Source organism: Rhinolophus sinicus, linkage group LG01 (assembly GCF_036562045.2).
Source record: "Rhinolophus sinicus isolate RSC01 linkage group LG01, ASM3656204v1, whole genome shotgun sequence".
NCBI lineage: Eukaryota > Metazoa > Chordata > Mammalia > Chiroptera > Rhinolophidae > Rhinolophus > Rhinolophus sinicus.
Genome location: NC_133751.1, coordinates 54,568,488 through 54,582,678, shown reverse-complemented (window position 1 = coordinate 54,582,678; position 14,191 = coordinate 54,568,488). Strand labels below are relative to the sequence as shown.

General features: G+C 42.6%; 1 protein-coding gene across 3 annotated transcripts in view; it reads left to right on the top strand.

Annotated features, from left to right (window-relative positions):
* FGF12 (fibroblast growth factor 12) overlaps positions 1-14,191 on the top strand; it is a 519,345-nt gene that overhangs the window by 257,056 nt on the left and 248,098 nt on the right. Inside the window, exon 1 of one of the 3 annotated variants that reach the window (XM_019723105.2) lies at positions 5,179-7,407. The exons of the other annotated variants lie outside the window; for them this stretch is intronic. Coding sequence (XP_019578664.1) covers positions 7,209-7,407 — 199 coding nt within the window. The 5' untranslated portion in view covers positions 5,179-7,208. Of the gene's footprint in view, positions 1-5,178; positions 7,408-14,191 lie in introns of those variants that run through there. 3 annotated transcript variants of the gene reach the window in all.

The following is a 14,191-nucleotide window of genomic DNA, read 5'->3' as shown; positions in this document are numbered from 1 at the left end:
TGCTTGCAACATTAAATGATCTCTTCAAGGTCTTTTCTAAGCTTTGAAACCCTGCTAGGTGAGCTCTTGAGGTTAGTGAATGAAAAGACATTTAACATTCCCATTTTTTCTCCGCGTGGCCTTAGTTAGGACATGAGGGACTCTGAGGTCAGAAGACCTGGATTAAACTCATAGATCTTTACTCATCTGTTGGGTGACCCTGGGAGCTTGTATCACTTAATGGAGTCTCCGTTTGCCTGTAAAATTGGGTTATTTTTATCTCCTTACCTTTCCTCACAAGGTGTTTGAGAATCTCAATGAGATAAATGGGAAGATGATATCTAAACAGTAAAACACTTAAATGCAAACAATAATCCAATTCTTTATTAATTTTATCACATGATTATAATTGTTCATGGTACTATGTTTATATTGACATACAGTGTATGGGGGCTAAACAATACTTTTCCTCCCACCTTCTAAGTTCTTCTGGCTTGGCTAATAACAGACATATTAACAAGAGAAAATTAAATTTTAATACGTGCACAAGGGGGATTCACGTAAGCATGGAAATTCCAAAGGCAGTGAGGCAAAATTGTGTATATATGTCATTTTGAACAAATGAGGAAATGTGAGGAATGGGGTCTTAGATTTCATAAGTTAAAATGGGCAATTTAGGGGTAACCCATAGAATGGCAAACTAATTCCTTCTAGGCAACGCAGAAACAGTAGGACATAGGGGTAATCTAGCTCCTGCTCGGAGCCTTCCTAGCTACCATACTTAATTCAAAATAGACTAAGGTGAATATGCTGAGATTTTCTTCCTGGAGCAGGTCTTTCCATCTGAATCTCTTAGACAGGAAAGAGAGAGGGTCAAATTCTTTCTGAGTCTTTTGTTTCTTAATAATCAACTTAAAAAATCAATATCCCAAAAGGCAGTTTTAGGGTGGCAAAACTTTGGTCTCTTTCAAGTGTAACAGAGAGGATAAACAGAAAGCTCTGGAAATAAATGACATGGGTTACATTTGAACTCTACCAATTCTTAATTGGGTGACCTTGATAAAGCAGCTTAACCTCTCTGTGCCCCAGTTTCTTCATTTATATAATGAGGATAATAGCAGAACTTACTTCATAGGGTTATTGTAAGAATTCAATGTGTAAATAATTGTGATGCACTTATAACTATACAGGGAACTTAGCATAGCATTGGCTCACATAAATTATATCTTCTATTTCTTATCAAAAGAGACATTCTCTAAGATACCGATAATTTCTCTCCTGGGGCAATAAGGATACTACCCTTAATGTGTGTCAGAAAGAAAATTTTAATCTTTTATCTTTCTTATTTTGAGAGATCACCAAAACCAGAAAAACATATAACATGTAGAAATTCAATTGTTGAGCTGTTGACTAAAGCACCATAAATACAGTTGCTGCATAAAGGAATTCACAGATTATTAGAACGTAATTGTTTCTTTGCCAGCCTATTGCAACTGACAATTTGGCAGAGAAAATAAAATGGAAGTATAGTTACTGTGTGGGATAAAATTCATGGAGAAGAGGTCTTCTGCCCATTAAGCTTTTTTTGTGAGAGCCTACTGAGGTCACATTCACCAAGCTTTGAGTCAGGGACCTGAGCTCTGAGTGGGACAATATATGAGCAGAGCTAGGCTCCTTTGTGTTCCTGATAAACAGGGACATTGATAATATCCCACTAATGAAAATTTTGTTTGCCATTACAATGTCAAGGTTAATCACTCATTTCAAGTTGATTTCCAGTCTTCATTAAATACATTGTGTCCAGGAGTGAATAGTGGATGATGTATATGAATCACCAGGTATGTTTTCCTGTTTGGGGAAGTTTGGATTTTAAAGCAGGGACCTGATTTAAACGGACATTTTAATGACAGCATGCTCATTCTAATCCTTTCCATTATTGTCACATCTTCTTTGAGCCTTGCAGCAGCTCAGTTAAATAGGTACTGCTAGTGTTATTATCACTGATTTATTTTGCAGAGGTGGTTTAGAGATTGACTGATCTGTGCAGTAGCATAAAGCAAGTGGATGATTAAGACAAGAGCCAAATACTATATGATGACAAGAACTGTAAGCTTGTTGAGGGCAGGGAGAATGGAGAGGTGTATAGAGTTCCCTCGGTAACTGAAACAGAGTCTTGGATGTGATCTGTGCTCAGTTCAAGGTTTCAGGTGAATGACTCTGATGGTCCTAATAGTTTGATTTGGGAGCTGGAAGACTTGACCTATGAAGCATTCTGTGTTTTTTCATTTTAAAATATAGAGATGAGTAAGATTGTTCATGTTTTATTTGTTTGACTAGAGGTCAGAAATATAATTATATAATTACATTTTCAATGTGTATCTGGCAACTTTCTCCAAAGTAATTAAAACTGTTTTGATCCATGATAGCTTCAGAATGGTAAAGGAAAGTTCTGAAGTTGTGCAAAGAAAGATAGCTTCAAAATCAAGGTATTGCTATCCCTGACATACTGCCCTTTAATATAACCTGACTGTTTTACCTAGATCATCCTGTAGGTTGATTTCCTCTTATTCCTGGCCCCAAAGTGCAAAGATGCTGTAAGTGTCCTAATAGCCATGGAGGAAAACTTACAAGATTTACTGGCCCAGGGAGGAAAATTATGAATTTCTGGATATCAAAAAATTAACTTGAGTATTGCTTCTGATGTCAGTGGTCCTGTACACGGGTCCCACATAACTTTTCAAGTTTCCCTGTGCTTACCTCGTTTTCTCACTGGGGAAATGGAGTAAATGATGCTGATGATGATTTAAAGAGCTAAACAGCTGAAAAAAAAAACAACATCCTGAAAATAGCTTCAGGAGTACAAGGGAAAAAGTAGTCTTTGTTGTCTAATAACCACATTCTTTTAATAGAGATCTAAAGACCGGAATAATGTCGCTCTCAGAAAGCTGGCATTTATTGTTTTTGTTTTGTTCCTTGAATGCCTCACTTGATATTGTCATGTCAAGACAGGAGAACTTCAAACAGCCACTGTTACCTGCTTTTTCATCTTTTCCCCCATCACCCTCTTCAGTCTTGTGGCTGCTACAGTGGTTACCTTCTGCATCAAAACATCCGTTTTCATAAACTCAGAAAAAAACAAAAAACAACACACTCAAAGATGAGAAAACAAGCATTCTCTTTCCATGCCTTTGGAGGGGTGAGGGGGGTCGGGGGACTGCAGTTTTGGGGAAATGTGCTAGATTTTGAGAGTCTGAGGTTATTTCTTTCTTCTAGTATTATCTACATTGAATATATATATAAAAAATATATATATATATTAATATATATATTAAAGTCTCAAACTTTGACACCTGAAGAACTTGTTAAAAATTCAAATTCCTGGGCTTTACTCATAGAGATTCCTCCTTCACATTCTGAGAAAGCATCAGAAATCTGCATTTTAAAAAAGCATCTCAGAAGAACATTGTGCAGTTTCTTTAAAAAACAAAACACTGTCATCATCTCTGTCACTCATTTGACATTTTTCCTGTTTCCCCAATGCTTGCACATACATATTCAGTTCTGTAAGGTGTATGGGAATGATTATCCCTATTTTGAAGCTAAGAAAGAGATTCAGAGTTCAGCAGTGATTTTCTCAAGGCCTCACCACATACTGCCATCTTGCCCATGTCTAGATTCCTGCCTTGGCTGATCTTTTTCTTTTTGGGTGTTGAACTGAAAAAGGCACAGAGCCCCCAATGCCAGCCAGTACTATCTGTGCCTGCCTTCCTCGAGAATTAGACAAATCTTCTGGTAGCCAAGGAAGGGAAACATTTTTTTTTGTGTGTGTCATGTGAACATTTGCCTAATTGCTATTTGTTGCCTTGATTTTAAGTGATGATCCCCTTGCCTCATCCAAATGTACTTTTGAAAACATATTTGCCGCTTTTGTCTGTATTGTCAAAATCCCAAGTTTGCTGCCCTTATTCAGCCACACCGAACTGCTGCAGGGGTATTCGCTCCCCATTGACAGTTGGGGTGCCCCCCTGTCGGGAAACCTTGTCTGTTTAACCCTCCTTCCAGCTGTCTGCCCCATATACTCGTGTCTGCCTGTGTTATGCCCAGTGTGAATGTGTGAAAGGTCCAGGCCCCCAGGCACAGTAGGGTTGTTTGACACAGTGCTTGGTCTAAACCTCACAAACCTCAATCCTTCTCATTGATTAAGAGAATTTCTGTGATGCCCACAGTTTTGTGACCACATCCAGAGTTCCCAGAGCCTCTCTGGGTCCCACATCCATTTTCAGTAGCTTCCAGGGCCTGCATTTTCTTTGCCCTCTACTAGGGTGTTTCGACATACACCTGTTTCTTCTTGAAACTCATCCATTTAATCTTTGGGCACTACCCTTGATGCTTAGTGAGGTGTCTGTGAAGGGGATGCATTAGGGATCTTTAAAGACAAGTTTGAGAGACATTGTAAGCATAACTAATAGCTACTTCCAGACCTTGGCATGAATGGAAGGTGATTACTCCTTTTGCGTTTCCAAAAGCTTTCATAACTTGGGTGCTGTTATCTCTTCTGCTGGGTTTCCTGTAACAGTCACTGTCATCACAAGCAGTGCTGGGACCTGACTGAACTCCAGAACTGGTCCTTGACTGCTCTTACCCACAGTCGCCCTCTCACCCCACCTCCATTCTCCTTTCTGTGTAGGGTTCTCACTTGGTCCCTCATTTTAGGGATTGAGCCTGTTTTGCAGCTGTCCAGATAGAAAGAAACCTGGTTTCCAAGGAAGCTGAGACACTTTTCCTGTTCCAAAATGAGTTAAAAGGGGCCCAAAGTGAGGGCCCAAGAGGCTATTGTTACTTTCTCCAGTGTCCACTGCCTTCCTTCCCAAACAGAATTCTACCTGCTTTAGATTATTGGAGAGAGGGTGGACTGTCTTCTCTCAGCTCCTCCACTCCTAACCCCTTCTTGGGTCCTTTACCCACATCCAGGGTCCTTTAAACGGCTTGTGGTAGTGTTTTCTCTTGGGGGAGGGACGGGACAGAGCAGACCCGAGCTGCAGTTCCCTCGCTCTGCCTGAGAATTTCTCATCCAAACCTCAATCACGTAGGATTGCGTAGAGAGGAGAAAAGGGGAGAGACAGAAGACAGAGAAGGGGGAGAGGAGAGGAGTGACTGGAGGGAGGCAGGAGAAGGGAGTCTGGGAACAGAGGGCTAAAGGCGGGGAGGAGGACCCGATCAAGCGGCTCTTCCCTGCGACCCAGGAGCCCAGCCCCCAGCCTGGCCCCACCTGGGCACGCTCGAACAGTCTTGGAGGGTGGGCAAGCAGTGCAGGAAGTACTCCCGCCGCCGCCCGCTCTTGGTTCCACTGCCCTCTCGGCAGCGGTCGTCCCTGCCCGGAGTTTTCTGAGAAGCTAGAGCTGATCCAGCAAGCCGGCTGAGAGGCGGCAGTGGCGTCCTGGAGCCGGTATGGCTCAGTGCGCCTAAGCCTCAACCTATGAATGGGACTCCGCCCTGAGAGGCCCCTCCGGGCCCAGTGGCTGTGAAGGAGCAGTGGCAGGGGGTCGCCCCGCTAACCCGAGGCTCTAGGGGCCACTCGCGCAGCAAGTTGGGCGAGTTGGCGGCAGCCGGCACCAACCTCCCGGACCCACCCCCAGAGTCTGCATCAGGCTATGAGGCCCGGGTTGCGCTCTAAGTCACCTCCCACCATTGCCCTGGGCAGCCTAGGGGCCCTGCCTGCTCCCTGGGCGCCAGACCATGGTGGGCAGCTGCTGCCCTGAGCCACAGCCGCTTGGAGCTGACATCGCCCACAGCCAGCCCCCGCCCCACTCAAACAGACGCGCGGGTGTTCGCAGCACGCTGGTCACCTCCTTCCTCCGCCAGGATGGGCTGCGCGGGACTAAGTGATCGGCCTCGCGTCGGTGGGTAATCACCATCTGATCTGCTGCCTGTGAGCTGTGGACTGCTGGGCACCGTGAACCTGGGGTTCCCGGGCAACGCTGCGATGACCTGATCCGGAGTCCAACAGGGCGCCCCCTTCTTCCTTCACTGACTCTGAGCCTGTGCGGAGACGGGCTCGGTGCGACGGCCCCGGGCGTACCATGGCGGGGAGCTCTAGTTAAAGGTGTGTGGGTGCCAAGCTGGAGAGGACACGTTCGGTATCGCTGCCTTTGAAGGGGGCTTGTTTAATCTACTGAGTCATTCCAGATTTAGGATTCCCTAAATAATCACCAACTGTGCCCGTCTCGTGCCAGGAAGCAATCGGAAAGAGAAAGAGCGCCCGCTCTTGGGACCTCTGGTATCTCCAGTGCTCGCCGCCCAAGGGTTTCTCCCTGAGGGGTGCTTAGACCTCGAGGATCTCCCTCCCCCCCCTTTTCTTATCCCTCCTTCCTTCCCTCCTCCCTTGCCTCCCGCTCTCTTTGCAGCGCTGCTGGCGGGTAGTATTGCTCACCACAGCTGGAAACAGAGGTACCCCTTCCCCACACCCTCACCCGGACTCCGGCTAACTGCTCCCACTTCGCGCCTCTCAGAATTCCAGAACTCGGGCAGCCAGCCCCCGGAGAACGGCAGCCAGCGCGATGCAATCCATAGACCTCAGCCAGCCGGGACGGACCTCCTAATCTCCAGAACTGCGGGCTGCAGGGAGTTAAATTGCTGCCTTCCTTTCCTTCTCTCGCGGTTGGTGGCTTGTTTTCTAAAGGAACGTTTTATTCACTTTTTAGTATTTTCTACCGGTGGCACGCTACCCGCCGTGGTCCAGCCTCTGCTTTGTAAACGGGTTTTATATGTATGTATGTGTAGATGTACTTTGGACACCTTACAACGCTTGCACCTATCCAACAGGGGGACGGCTTATTGTTTTGGACATCCTTCTTTCCCCTCCACTTGGTACTCCGAACGCAGTGTGACCAAACTCCCTACTGCCCCTTGGATGCGGATTGCTTTGGGGTGCAAGTTTGGGGTGCAAGAGTCTAGTTAACAGGAAGGCCTGGGACTGCCCCGCCCCCGCCGCCAGCGGTTGGGGAAGTTTACATCTGGATTTTCACACATTTTGTCGCCACTGCCCAGATTCTGACTAACCTTGTGGGCGCCAGGTTTTCGGTACTGTACTGCAGCCTCCTCAAATATTAGCACTGCCTCCCCGCGCCTGCCTTGTCCCTCCTGGCTACTGAGGTCCTGCCCTCGCCCCAGCGGAACGCGATCCCAAAGGCGCCGGGGAGCCCGGGGTCTGGGGCCCGCGCTGAGCAGCTATGGCTGCGGCTATAGCCAGCTCCTTGATCCGGCAGAAGCGACAAGCGAGGGAGTCCAACAGCGACCGGGTGTCGGCCTCCAAGCGCCGGTCCAGCCCCAGCAAAGACGGGCGCTCCCTGTGCGAGAGGCACGTCCTCGGGGTATTCAGCAAAGTGCGCTTCTGCAGTGGCCGCAAGAGGCCAGTGAGGCGGAGACCAGGTCAGTAGAAGCCCGCACAGTGGGCTCCCCAGAGGCTGATACCCTTTCTCCTTCTGCAAACCCCGAGGGGCACTCCGAAGGGAACCAGGATTCCTCCCCTCTTCCATTCTGGCCCACCTTCTCCTCTAATTTGCCGACATCTCTCTTTTAGTCCCCCCTCTGTCAGTTAATAGCTTCTTCACCCATAATCGGGAAAACACTTTATACTTTGATTTAACCACAGTTTGATTAGGATGAGAGTTCCCTGTATAGATGCTTCTAGTCCCATATAGCCTGTAGAGTCCTTGAGGGCAGTGACCTACCTCCTCATTCATTCTCCCATCCATGCATCCATCCATGCATCCATCCATGCATCCATCCATGCATCCATCCATGCATCCATCCATCCATCCATCCATCCCTCCCTTATATTACCTACTGAGGACCTAAATATAAATAACCCTTTCTCCCTGTATCTCTCATAACATTTGGCATAGTTCTTGACACATGATGGACACGTAGTAGGCACCAGACAAACTTAAATTTATTCTCTTTCTAACTCTCTCCAGCAACACTTGCTATTGCATCTTTTAGACAGTCCAGTCAATTTCTCACCTTCCCATTTCCCTACAAGTCCCTTCACTTCCTTTTTAATAGACCTCCTTTTCCTATGTATGCTCTTCCTCCAAATGCTCTCGTGGTTTCCAAGGGCTCTGCTCATTAACTTTTCTGCCCTGTTACTCGCATCCTTTGCACACTCACACTTACTTTTGGCACATTAAGGGAAAAAACAATATCTGCAGTTTGTCCTCAGGGAGTGTAAAGAAAACTTGGACTTGTTAGAGATTTTCTTGGCATGCCTTTCTGAAGCTCATTCTCTTCTTTGGACCTAAACTCAAATGGTTGGTCTATGATGTGTCTCTGTTTACAAAGGGAAATTGGATACCTTGAGTTTCAGAGTAATTATTCCCAGCTCAAGCCAGGCCAGTGTCCCAGCCTGAAAGAAAGTAGAATTGTTGAGATCTGTGCTTCCACCAGACTTGATTGATCCTCTGGGTGTGGCCTGTAGGGTCATTGGCAATGCGTAGATATTCTATCCTTACTATAGACCACAGAAAGGAAATACTGTCCAGAAAGAAAGCTGGCTCTCTGTGGTTAGTCGACTGGGTTAGGTTAGCATCTTTGTAACTCTGATTGTGATGTTCTCCTGGGTTCTAGGGATGAAGCATATGGGCTAGGGTCATTGGGATGAGGAAAACACTTGGAAAATCTGGACAATTGGGGCTCACAATTAGTTTAGAAATTTGGGATTAAGTCCTGTGAAGAAGCCATCTCATCTCATTTTTCCATTGGGTTTTCATGACATTTATCTCGCCTTTAGGGCATTTCTCTTTGCAGTGGGCTCCTTTTCTTATTCTGTGATGTTGATAAAATAGTAAATTACAGAAGTAAACAAAAATCATTGTGATCCCAAGGCAGGAGCTACTAAAGTCTGTGTTATTTTGCATCCAGTTACTATAGCCTGTTCATTTCATAAAGTGAAGATTTATGCAAAAAACTAGAGTTATCTCTACACAGTAAATAATTCACATTAAGGGAAATTAAAATCCTGGTTTTGTGCAGTGATCACTTAGGGGCTATCTTCTATCAGGGCTTATGTGGTCTACAAGGAACTTTAAGGCACTGAATTCAATGTGACTCTTGTATCTCAGTCTCTTGATTTTGCACTCTGGTTGGGATAATTATATGATATTTGTGAATAGATCCTACTCAGCATCCTCAGTTCAAAATGAAGTAATAACAATGATATGAGGCTTGCATTTGTGAATGGATAAAATAAACTCTCCTGATCTTTGTTGAAGTTGATTTGGAGATGAGCAATTTGCATGGCTGAATTTTGCATAGGGAAATTGCTTCCTGTGGCCTTTTCCTTAGCATCTCATTAGAAAAGAGAGAATTTGAGGGAATTGCTGAGGGTTTTTTTTTTTTTTTTTTTTTTCCTCAGTGTTCATTTAATCTGCTCCTTTTTTTCATCTATTTAGTGTACATCTTGGCAGAGAGGATCCTGCCTGGTGACTTCCCTTAGCTAAAGTATCACAGTAATAATCTGGCAGAGAGATGACATTACCTGTTAAGACATACCCAGTGCAAGGGCAACATGCATTTATCTCTATACCATGGACTTCAGTTGTTCTGAAGCTTAGCTCAGAAGAAAAGGAGTGTGGGGTATGGAAAAGCTTTTTGGGAAGATGATGGTGTGCTATAACCGTTACTAACAAAGACAAATACATTTTCTGTTGATCTGCTGTCAGCAACCATGATTCACGTAGCATGGGAAGAGCCTATTTTTATAAGGAGATAGCACCTCTACATCTCAATTTCAGAGAGAATGCTTTAACTGGATTGGGAGGAAGTTGCTAAACACCAGAAAGAAAGAAAAACTATTTGAGGGAATCTGTTTTATAAGCACTTGATATTATGTTCACTTGGTATTTGAGTTATTCTTGAACTCACTAGCCCGTCTAAACCATATCCTTGTGAACTACAAACTGAGTCACAAATGGTAAAGCAGTCACATTTCATTGACCTGACTTGCCAGGGGAGTGAGGCTGAGACAGTGAAATTAAGCCAGGTATTGGATGGGAAAGGCCACGGTTATATTTCTGATTTCATGGCTGACACATTCAATGTTTCTTAGTCTCTTGTCTTAGCTCACCAAGTTTTGATATGTATAATATTGAAACTTTATCAATGCAGTGGGAATACTGAAATTACACACCGAAGGTCTCAAATTTCAAAATCGTGATATTGCAGAATGAAAATGTGAGAACTGGCAGGGCAGACCTCACATCACACAGTTATAGGAGTCTGCTTCACATCAGATGCTCTGTGATCGTTCTCCTGGCACACAATGTGATAGCGTACGCTGGGACTGAGCAGCTAAACTCTGCCTTAGATGAGAAATCCTAGAGTCAGAGCAAGTTGGTGGTTTATAGAATGTTACGCAGCTCTATTGTGGCAAAATTGGGAGTAGAACTAGATCCAATTGATTTTTCTTGCCTGTGTTCTTTGCAATTCAACACAAAGAAAAAGTAGTATAGAGAAGAACTGGGTGTCCTTTCTTAAAGGATGGAAATAATTTTTTGTATTTGTTTTTTACCATTATGGATTTTTGTCATTGTTGTTGTTGTTATTTTGTAGTTAGAATAGGAACAGGGTAGAGGAGGTAACTGGTAGAAAGAGGCACAGGCTAAGTCAAGGCAATTGAGGTTCTAAAATGACCACCCTATAGCTAGCATGCATTATAGAAGCAAATCCAGTAGTGAAGACATACAGACAGTCTAGGAATAGTTAGACTCTTAGGCACTGTGTGGGCTGTAGCTCTTTGGAAGTGAGATGTTGGAGACCTTGAACTGGGACATTGGCTGAGGGCATTGAACCATTAAAAAGCCTTTAGACAATTTCTCTTTGCACTTTCTAATAAAGAAAGAAGCATTCATTATTTATGTGTGAAATACCTGTATGGTCCATGCCTGCTAGACTATTTGCTTAAACCTTGATGCCTCTGAATTTGCTGTATCAAGGCTATTAGTACATCCATGTGAATTACCTACGTGGCTCATTCATTTCCAACATTTGTTTTACTGTTGAATAGAAACACCTGTACAAATGATTGCCTCCAAAAGTATTTATTCATGTTTTGACTCAGAAGTTACTACAGGTACTGGATAGCATTCACAGTCAAGAAGGGAAAGGTATTTATATTAGGTTGGTGCAAAAGTAATTGCAGTTTTTGCAGTAATTTAACCTTTTAAACCACAATTACTTTTGCACCAACCTAATAGAATCTCTGAATGTTGGAGTGGCCCTGAATCTTGGAGGTCATACAGTATTACTCCATCTTTCAAATGAGGGCTTCTCTGGAAAGTACAGAATAACTAGATAAACCTAAATCTATGTATTTTAAGTGATTTTATGTTTTTATTATTTTTCTATAATTTAATTTCTCCCCTCAAACCAGAGCATTAAAAAAAATCAGCAATCAGAGATAATTCTTCACCTAAGAAAATTAGATATTTTTTTATAACTTAAGTAATTGGTTTTATATGCCCCTCCCTTTTAAAAAATGATGTAGTATATTTACAGTGAGTAGACACAATAAATCAAAAAAGTTATTATAATTTTTACTAAATTTTGTTGCTTTTTATTGTCTTATATTTCTGAGTTCTGGTTTCTACTTTTATAAAAGTTATGGCTATTCAAAATATTTCGGTATTCTTCCAACTTGTTTTGTTAGGTGTGTAGTATTTAATAGCACACTCATTCAACTATTTACTGTCAAACACATCCTTTTACATAGATGAAGAAAACATCACAGAACATTGAAACTTCAAGAAAACTGACAAAAAAGAGGAAATGATGCTTAATCGTGTGATCTATGGAATATAAATTAGATTTTATAAATTGAAATAATTTTGATCAATATATATACATCAAGATTAGATTCATATAACAAATGATATTTTACATTTATAGCAAGCATTTTATGGTATTTTCTCTTTTAATAGTATGACTCATGTCTGAACTACAAAATCAGTCTAATTAAATGGTATTTGGCTTAATGTCTGTTGAAAAACACACACACACACAAAAAAAACAAGCTTTTCTTTTCAGAAACCCACCCTAGGGTTTAAACTGATATTTTGTATGTATTTTTTAAATCCTATTTTCTCTACAGCAGTGCATCTTCATCAACAAATTATGTTTCCATTGTAAGAACATTTTAAAATAGCAGATACTGTGATTTCTTTCATCCCACAGAGATCTCATCAAGCCATAACTCAGGATTAAGTCTTTAAAGTTTTAATGAAGTTGATATTCTTGAACAGAATTAGAAAAACAATTTGCAGGAAATGAGGCAGTCTTTGTATTGGAGGAAGCAAAAGGAATATTTTGGAAGATCTTGAAAACTAAAGCTTTGTCTCATAAAATTATATTTTAAAAAAAGTACTGGGCTTGCTTGGATAGCACCACAATGCTTTTGTTCTAGGTGACAGTACATTTATGCACTTATATTACATACATTCTTGATTTGGTTTGGAAAATTTGTCAATAGTGATTAATTTTTTCTTGTCTCTTCCTCGAGTGCATCATAATGTATATTTGCTATTTACTTTTCCTCCTAGAATGATTACAGATTTTATGAAGACTCTCAAAGACAGCATCATTAAATATAGGGGACCCAGGTAATATACTACATTTTTGGATTCTATTAATGGTTTAGCTATCTCACTGCAGAGCTTTACTTGTTATCCAAAGCAAGATACACCACATCTAAAGGGCTCTGATTCCAAGGCCACCTTCTAAACATCTGTGAAAAAAAGAAGACTTAGATGCAAAATGTCTATAAATTAACCATATGTAATAATAGCGTATTATATGTATCATAATAATCATATGTAATAATAACTATCGACTATATGACTTCAGAATTTACAGAGTTTCTTCACAACTTTTGCCCCTCTTATTCTTTATAGCGATCCACTGACATAGTGTGCCCCATCTTCGAAATAAGAAAACTAAGCTTTGAAGTAGCAGAAAGACTTGTTCAGGTTCATGGAGTCAGGAAGTGGCTAAGCTGTCACATGACCCCCAACCCCACACTGCCAATCTGCTGTCTTTATCTTGAGCTAAGAAGGCTGAATCTGAATAACTCAGTTTGATTCAAAGCTGGGAAATTGTTGCTGGGGGGGAATCCAGTGAATAGTTCAAGGAATTGTGGCATGTCATGACCCAGTTGCTTTGCTGTTGTGTGATCCAGAGACTCCACGGAGGGTCTCTAGTGAGGAGGAGTGAGTGGAAATACTGGTGGAGGTCTTCAGGCCAGAACTGAAGAAGCCGTCCTGTGGCTTTGTTGTCATGTCTGGTCCCAGGCTTTGGGCTGGGCTGGCCCTCCCTGCATGCCAAGGGCCTCAGAGATACCAAGGTGCCACTTGGGGCACTTAAGCACTCACTGGGAGACTTGATTCCAGAGGGGCAGACTTTCTTGACTGTAAACATACACGATTGCTTCAGATGTTTTTGAATGTAAAGAGGTTAATACCAAGGTCAGTAGAGCCCTGTAGGATTTAGTCCTTTTTTTAAAAAAGTTATTGTTTAAGTGACAGTGTAGCATAGCAATGAATTACATGGACTTTGGTGTGGGATCTGAATTCAAATTCTGGAAATGTTTGTAAGAACATTTGGCAACTATGTTAATAGCTTTGAGCCTTAGTTTACTGGTTTATAAAATGAAGATATTATCTTTAGCATTGAGTTAGGAAGTATCTCTCTGAGTAAAAGTTTGTCTAGCACCCAATTCCAGTGCGTGGAGGGGGGTGAGTTTTCCTACACTAACAGCCATTCTCAGACACCAGCTGGGCGTTTTACAGTCACCTCAATTCTGCCACTACCTACCTAAAGAGTGTGCCTTATTTTACGGGTTAAGGGTCCCACCAGACAAGGACCCCTCCCCCAATTCAGACACTTTGCTCAAGTCCAGGTTGTCACCTGTGCATCTGGCCAACCCACTGTAAACTGGAGGTTCCAAAAACACCCTCCTTAGACTTTAGAGGCCAATTGCAGATTTAGGTTATGCCTGTACCTCTGACCAACTGGTTAGGAATCAGAGGTTTCTCTGTCCCCCTCTTCAGGCTCAGTTAATTTGCTAGAGTGGCTCACAGAACTCGGAGAAACATTTTACTTACTAGATCACTGCTTTGTTATAAAAGAACATAACGCAGGAACAGCTGGGTGGAAGAGATGC